This window comes from Astyanax mexicanus, chromosome 14 (assembly GCF_023375975.1).
Source record: "Astyanax mexicanus isolate ESR-SI-001 chromosome 14, AstMex3_surface, whole genome shotgun sequence".
NCBI classification, from domain to species: domain Eukaryota; kingdom Metazoa; phylum Chordata; class Actinopteri; order Characiformes; family Acestrorhamphidae; genus Astyanax; species Astyanax mexicanus.
In genome coordinates, this window is record NC_064421.1 from 8010001 (window position 1) to 8018425 (window position 8425).

At 34.5% G+C, this 8425-nt stretch overlaps 1 protein-coding gene across 1 annotated transcript in view; it reads left to right on the forward strand.

Moving 5' to 3' along the window:
* Window positions 1–2436, forward strand: part of tdp1 (tyrosyl-DNA phosphodiesterase 1) — a 74935-nt gene extending 72499 nt beyond the window's left edge. Inside the window, exon 16 of the mRNA XM_022673234.2 lies at window positions 2020–2436. Within this exon, the coding sequence (XP_022528955.2) occupies window positions 2020–2093 (74 nt within the window). The 3' untranslated portion in view covers window positions 2094–2436. The remainder of the gene's footprint in view (window positions 1–2019) is intronic.
* The last annotated feature ends 5989 nt before the right edge of the window (window positions 2437–8425 follow it).

The following is an 8425-nucleotide window of genomic DNA, read 5'->3' on the forward strand; positions in this document are numbered from 1 at the left end:
ACTTGAGACTTCTTCGGCACAGGGACGATGGTGGTCGTCTTGAAGCACGTCGGCACGATTGCAGTACTCAGAGAGATGTTGAAAATGTCCGTGAGAACATCCGTGAGTTGTTCTGCACATCCTCTGAGCACTCTGCCAGGTATGCTGTCTGGTCCTGGGGCTTTCCGTGGGTTGACTCTGAGTAGAGTTTTCCGCACATCAGCTGAGGACAGGCACAGTGTGTGTCATGTGGTAGATGTTCCAGGTCCATTTTTTTGAAAGGCCAGTTTATTATCCATTAAAATAATAATTATTATAATTATGCATTTCATTTCTGGCACTTTTCATCTGGCTAACATTTACAATGCTAGTTATGATCTACATACATGGCCTTGTATCTCCATTTTTGCTTTTTTTTGAGTTCCATATAAATGTTTACCCAGAGTTCCATTGAAAATGAAGGTTTTTCCATGATATTTTGAAAATCGAGAGATATTAATATCAGTTATTTTTCATCTAAAGTAGGATTTTATAAAATATCAGCTAACATTTATTGTTTTATTTTTATAATGTATTAATGATTTATCAACATTGACTAAAAAAAGCTGTGAGATTTATTAATGAATTGAATCAAATTAAATTACATTAATATGTTTGGCTAATGTCCAGTCATACACTTGCTACTCTCCAGTTATTGCATGTAGTTTGTTGTTGTTTCCAGGTGTTGTTTTTTTTTTTTGTGTGTGTTAATTCTTTTATTACATTCTTGTTATACTGCCAGCATGTATGATAATGTATAAGTGATAGGCTGTCATCATATTGCTCTTCCTTGTAACATATTTACATATTAGTTTAGCATAGAGTATCACAATAATAAATGTATGTATTGTTTATTGATTTATTTATTTGCTTACCATATATGCAGTAGCACTCAGTCAAAAGTTTGGACACACCTCTTCTCATTCAATGTGTTTTCTTTCTTCTTATAGCAAAGCTATACAGGAACACATGCAGAATTATTCTATACATAAAAAGAGTTAAACAAACCAGAATATATTTATAATGTAGATGCTTCGAAATAACACATTTATCTATTTTAATCTCAGTGTCTTCATGAGGGAGAGTCACCTGGAATAGTTTTCTCAGCGTCTTGAAGGAAGGAGTTCCTGGAGGTGCTGAACAATAGTTGCTGCTTTTCCTTCATGCTGTGAAGCTCCAGCTCATCCCAATTAAATCACCTCAAATCAACATCTCAGTTCATTCAATATGTGTCCCTTAATTGTTTTTATTTCTTTAATATTAATCTACAATGTAGAAAATAAATTATATAAAGAGAAAAACATTAAATGAGCAGGTGTGTCCAAACATTTAACTGCTACTGTATATTTAAATAGTATATATAATTTATAATATTATATAATAAGAGACCACTTCAGTTTCTGAATCAGTTTCTCTGATTTAGCTATGTATAGTTTTATGTTTGAGTAAAATAAACATTGTTGTTTTATTCTATAAACTACAGACAACATTTCTCCCAAATTCCAAATTAAAATATTGTCATTTAGAGCATTTATTTGCAGAAAATGAGAAATGGCTAACATAATAAAAAAAGATGCAGAGCTTTCAGACCTCAAATAATGCATAGAAAACAAGTTCATGTTCATAAAGTTTTAAGAGTTCAGAAATCAATATTTGGTGGAATAACCCTGGTTTTTAATTACAGTTCTCATGCATCTTGACATCATGTTCTCCTCCACCAGTCTTACACACTGCTTTTGGAGAACTTCATGCCTTTACTCCTGGTGCAAAAATTCAAGCAGTTCAGTTTGGTTTGATGGTTTGTGATCATCCATCTTCCTCTTGATTATATTCCAGAGGTTTTCAATTTGGTTAAAAACTCATCATTTTTAAGTGGTCTCTTATTTTTTTTTTCCAGAGCTGTGTATGTTGTCCAGTACTAGATCCTGCCACGCATGTTTGATTGAGGACATCATGATTTATTCAGAAGTGTTAATTTACACATTTTTTATCTCTCTATAGATCGGCCATGGATCTGGAATATTCCGTACACACAAGCGCCGGACACCCACGGGAATATTTGGGTGCCATCCTGAAAACCTTTAACCTTAATACAAGGAGGAGTCAGGAGATAACTGCTGTATAAACTGATGGATGAAAGTTTTTTTTTACAGTTAAAGGCTTGTAGAGGAATGTAGGCCAGTAAAAACGGTGCTTAAAATGAAAAAAGACCAACAACCAGACTAGTTCTTACTTACTACTGTCAATTAAAAATAAATAAATGATTATAAATGTACTGAACTGTATTTTTATGTATGTGTGTTTTTTGATATTTGTATCATTCTGATATCAACCCGTCTTGGATATTATTTTAGCCAGTGAGCTGTGAAGAGCTGAAAATGCTGTGCTGTGTAATAAAATATGTTTTTTGAATTTGAATTTTGAATTTTGATTTTTTGAGTCTTTTAGTAGGATGCAAACAGCAAAAAAACTTTGTACAATGTTAAATAAACCAGAATATGTTTTATACTTTAGATTATTATATAAAAGTAGCTTATTTATCTTTGAGGGCAGATCTGCAGACTCTTGGTATTTTAATCTCAGTGTCTTCATGAGGGAGAGTCACCTGAAATAGTTTTCTCAGCGTCCTGAATGAAGGAGTTCCTGGAGGTGCTGAACAATAGTTGCTGCTTTTTCTTCACGCTGTGAAGCTCCAGCTCATCCCAATTAAATCACCTCAAATCACCATCTCAGTTCATCAGGTTTAGATCAGGGGATTAATGTGGAGGACAAACACTTTTTATATACTGTTCACTACGTAATTCCATATGTGTCCCTTAATTGTTTTTCATGTATTTAATATTAATCTGTTTAGCCACAGATTTAGAGCTTCTGTCTCTGACTTTAGTTTATCTACAAGGTGTTTCAGCAGTAGGTAGGAGTGTGTAATTGAGTGGAGGACAGTAAGAGATGATTAAACACAGTGTTTAAAAACTCCAGCAGCACTGCTGCAGTATCTGATCCACTCACTGTACCACCATCACAACCCACACTCATACACATCATACACCACCACTCTCATACACTAATCACTGCAGTGGTCTATCATGTGGGGTCCTGAATAGTATGAAAGAACAGGGTGAAAGTAGGATGATAATAAAGTTTGCAGAAAAACAGATACAGAACCACAGTCTGTAATTATACACTACCACTCAAAAGTTTGGGATCACAGTGATTTTTTTCTTGTTTTCAATGGAAAAACACACTTAAGATTATGAAATAAAGCAAATAAACAGGACATGCAGACATTGTCAGAGTAAGAAATATATATTTTAATGAAAATGATGGCTGTGTACTTAAATTTTTGCCTTTATTAAAGAAGCCACCTTTTTCAGCAATTACAGCCTGGCAGAATCTAGGCATTCTAGCTGTCAACATTTCGAGGTAATCTGATGTGATTTCAGAATTCCAGCTGACTCCTTATTTCTTAAATTTTGCTGACACAATTTGGAGGTGTGTTTGGGGTCATTATCCTGTTGTATGATGAAATTGGCCCCAAATTCCTTCCTTAACACAACAAAGGGCTGACGGGTCTCTAAAGAAAGTTGTACTATACTAAACTAACCTAGAATGTTGTGCTTCCTTTTATGCTCACTTATTAGTATAACATTTTTTCAGCCGTGCTTCACAATTGAGCAGGGGTGTCCTAACAACCAATTAGCCCAATCCAACATCCTTAACTTGGATTGGTGGCCATAGCAGAATATTTAGGCAGAGGACTGAGAATTGCTGATAATAGAGACTATATGCAAAGACAAATAGGCTTAAATGCAAACATTTTTATTCTAATAAATGATCTGATACACTTAAAATAATGGTGAAATGTGAAATGGACAGTATTGTATTGCACTGAATTGCATCAAAATGTGCTTTTCTTTCAAAAAGAGGGAAATGTGCAAGTGATCCTGAACTTTTAAGGGGTAGTTTATGTAACCACAAAGTGTTTCTATACACTCAATGAAGCTGATACCATTGGAATTAAATATAAAAAAGTATAAAAAAAACACTGTGACAGCGTCCGCCTCCCTTTTTCTTCTTTAATATACATGGCGGAGGCTCATGCCCTCCTCCTGGCTGTCAGATATTTATCTACTAGCTCCTTCAAACAATATATGTCATACGGACTCAAAGTCCTGCATCCAAGCTATGAAATCTTTTAACATGGACCACCCAGTTATCCACAAACTGCTAGCTGCAAACGGAAAACTCTACAGCCGGGGATTTTACATTCTCTATTGCTGGACATTCTGGACATAGTGGCATTGGGGGCAATAAAAAAGCAGACATTTTAGCAAGGGTAAGCAAGAAACCAGGAACTCACTATGTTCCGATTACGTGAGAGGGTTCTGATTGGCCTGTTCTCTCGCAAAGAGTCTGTGAGACAGCCAATCAGTTTTTAGTGTGAGCGGGCAGTGTTTTCCCCCCCTCCCGGACGGAATTTGTTCAGTGAGTGAGAGAAAGCAGATCATGGCGGAGACAATATTAATAATTATTTTAATATGATATTAAATGTTTTTGATGTTGTGCAATTTTTTGTGATATTGTAACTGTCAATTTTTATCAAATAAAGGCTTTTTTTCCAAAAAAAAAAAAAGGAAAGCAGAGGCAGGGCCTTCCAAAAAGAAAAAAGATGAAACTCATTTCACCTCTGAATACTCTAAATTTAATTTAAAAAAAGTAAAATTAATTAATATAAAAAAGTAAAGTTTCGTTATCCTTTGGTGTGTGTGCAAGTTTTTTTTTTTGTTTGTTTTTTTTTTGCGGGGTGGGTATGGAAGTAAAACAGTGTCACCAGATTTTGAATTTTAAAAGCACTTGAATTTTTAGCACTGAATTATTTTACATTGAATTATTGCATGTGATTTTTTTTGCCTCCGAATTAAACACTTACATTTTTCAGTATATCATTTTCACTTATTTTATTTTAATGTTAAAAAATTCAAAAGCAAAAATTCAAGTTTTAAAAATTCAATTAAAATAAATTCAGGTTGCTCAAATTCGACCTGTCAAATGCGACTGCTAAAATACAACGTTCAAAATTCACTGTCAACATCCGGGACACACAGGATGAGCAATCGATTCAGTCTTCAATCGAGCCAACAACCAGCCAATCACATCACGCTCCGAAGATCACGTGACAGGTAGCGCCTCACGGCTCAGAGCCGCTCAACGCGAGTCACAGCCCCCTCCGCAGCTGCTGCTGTAGGTGAGTAGGTGAGTTTAAAACAGCTGAAAACAGGGCATTTACCTCACCACTGTGGCCATGTTATATCACTTAAACGGTGTAGAAATCATCACTTTAACCAGGGTTTTCTCTGTGGTTTGTAAACATATTAAATTAAGATAGATATCCAGATATACCTTGTTAAAATAACTAACTAAATAAATAAAGCTCCTCTGTTCATTTCAGAAAGCGCTTCAAACACGAACACTAGATCAATTATTTATAAATACAGCCAGACTGTGTGGAAGATAATTACTACTGTAGAATCTGAGATAGTAACTTAGTTAGCTAAATTATAGCTACCTATCTTGCTAGTTAGCTGTGGGACTGTGCGATTATAGATAAGATACTACCTAGTTAGCGGTTTGTTTAGCAATACCTTATTTACACTTTGCTGCAAAGTATGTTGCTTAGTGTACTGGCCACTGTCTAAATAAATATATTGAGCTATATTACACTTACTGTACCCCTCTCAGGCTGGTCCTCTCATTAAATAAAGGAGATTTATTACAGTTACTATATGCCTCTCAGGCTGGTCCTCTCATTAAATAAAGGAGATTTATTACAGTTACTATATACCTCTCAGGCTGGTAACTAGGTCTAGATGTATGTGTGGGCATTATCTAATTTGTAATCAGTGCAATATTTATTAGTGATGTCTTTTATACATTTTTATTTGTATTTAGGTCATGTTAATAAATGAGAATCAAATATTGCAACCCATGAGAGAGTATTACTAGTAATATTTATTAAATGTTTTATGTTCACATTTTGTAAATGCTGTCGCTAAAAGTGAATCTGATGTTTTTATTTAAGGTTGAAAAGAAGATGGAGAAGTTTCAGCTTGCAGCTATGAAGAGTTCACCACGAAAAGAACGAAGTCAAAGAATACAAAGATCTGTCCATATTCTGAAGTCACCGCTTGAAGATTTTATGCAGAATTATTTGGATTATGAATAGGAACCACACTATTTGCAACAGCTTTTATTATTTATACAAACAAGATGAACATGATATGATGTGACAGAATATAGAGAGGCTGCCTAAAACATACAAAAAAATACAGTACACACGTAAACAACTAAAGAAAAACAGAACGTAAATAAATCAAATAAACACAGCACAGACTGCATGAAATTGGATTTCTTTATTTGTTCTTTAAAAGTTTGGAGAAAGGAAACCTGTGGAATACAAAAGAAACTTGAAAAAGTACTGCATTTGATACATGAATATACAGTAATTAAACATTTTAAGAACATTACCTACCTTTATTATCCTTTCTTTTTCTGGGAGAAAATATCCTGTTTAAGAAAATGAAGACAAGAAGTATGACTGTATTAAACTTGGTGTTGTTTGGATTCAGTATTTACTTCATTTATATTTATATAAAACATTTTTGCAATTGCTATTGCATTGGTTTTGGCACAAACCAATTACTAATGCATCTCAGAAAATCTGAAGATCATGAGAAAATCATAATTTAACAGAAATTATACATTACACTACATGTAAAAGTGACATATTCCAAATCATTTTTACCTGGCTAAAAGTTCATTAAACCACAATTACTGTCCTAACCTTAACCCAGTTTACTAGAATATGTAGTTTAAACTTAAATTAAAAAAAGTTAAATGTGTTGCTTTAAACATAAGGTGACCGGTTACTGAACAATATTAAACACATATATATTTTTCACTTTTGAGATGCACTAGTAAACAGGACTAATCATGCTGTATCTTAATTACACAAGCATTTTAGGACTATTATTTACTGTTGATATCCTCAGTTAAAGCCTGAGTTGAATTGTTAACAAATGTATAAAATATATATTAAATATAAACATTAAAATTAATATCATAAAATAAATACTGGTCATATCTTAAATTATCTCTGTTAAATAAGTAAATAGACAAAAAGCAATTCTAATAAATCTCCTTTATTTAATGAGAGGACCAGCCTGAGAGGCATATAGTAACTGTAATAAATCTCCTTTATTTAATGAGAGGACCAGCCTGAGAGGGGTACAGTAAGTGTAATATAGCTCAATATATTTATTTAGACAGTGGCCAGTACACTAAGCAACATACTTTGCAGCAAAGTGTAAATAAGGTATTGCTAAACAAACCGCTAACTAGGTAGTATCTTATCTATAATCGCACAGTCCCACAGCTAACTAGCAAGATAGGTAGCTATAATTTAGCTAACTATAATTTACCTACTCACCTACAGCAGCAGCGGAGGGGGCTGTGACTCGCGTTGAGCGGCTCTGAGCCGTGAGGCGCTACCTGTCACGTGATCTTCGGAGCGTGATGTGATTGGCTGGTTGTTGGCTCGATTGAAGACTGAATCGATTGCTCATCCTGTGTGTCCCGGATGTTGACAGTGAATTTTGAGCGTTGTATTTTAGCAGTCGAATTTGACAGGTCGAATTTGAGCAACCTGAATTTATTTTAATTGAATTTTTAAAACTTGAATTTTTGCTTTTGAATTTTTTAACATTAAAATAAAATAAGTGAAAATGATATACTGAAAAATTAAGTGTTTAATTCAGAGGCAAAAAAAATCACATGCAATAATTCAATGTAAAATAATTCAGTGCTAAAAATTCAAGTGCTTTTAAAATTCAAAATCTGGTGACACTGTTTTACTTCCATAGGTGGGGGGGGGGGGGGGGGATGTCTGCATACTTCTCTTACCCACCGCCACCTCCTGGTTGGTGAACAGACTCCAGCCTGCCAGTTCTGTGATACTCCTCAAACTATTAAACACATCTTAGTAGACTGCCCTGCACTTTTAACCACCAAAATAACTTTTATAGGGTTACAAATATATAAGAACTGTTTGAAAAGATTTCACCAGCTAAAATACTTCATTTTCTGGAAGTCCTTCATATGAAGACACTGATTTAAGTCTGTGATGCTCAAGTTATGAACATTGTCGATTCCATAAAATAGCCAACATGTTGCTGATTTGGCACAAAACCCAAACAAACAAACGCAGCCGAGTGCTTTGCTGTGTAATAAAGCTGTTTTTGGCAATGCATATCATACCGAGATCCTTCCTTCTTGGATATTATTATTTCAGCTCGTGCGATTTCAGTGTATGGACTCTATTCTCAGCGTACCGAGGACACGGCCGAGTGCT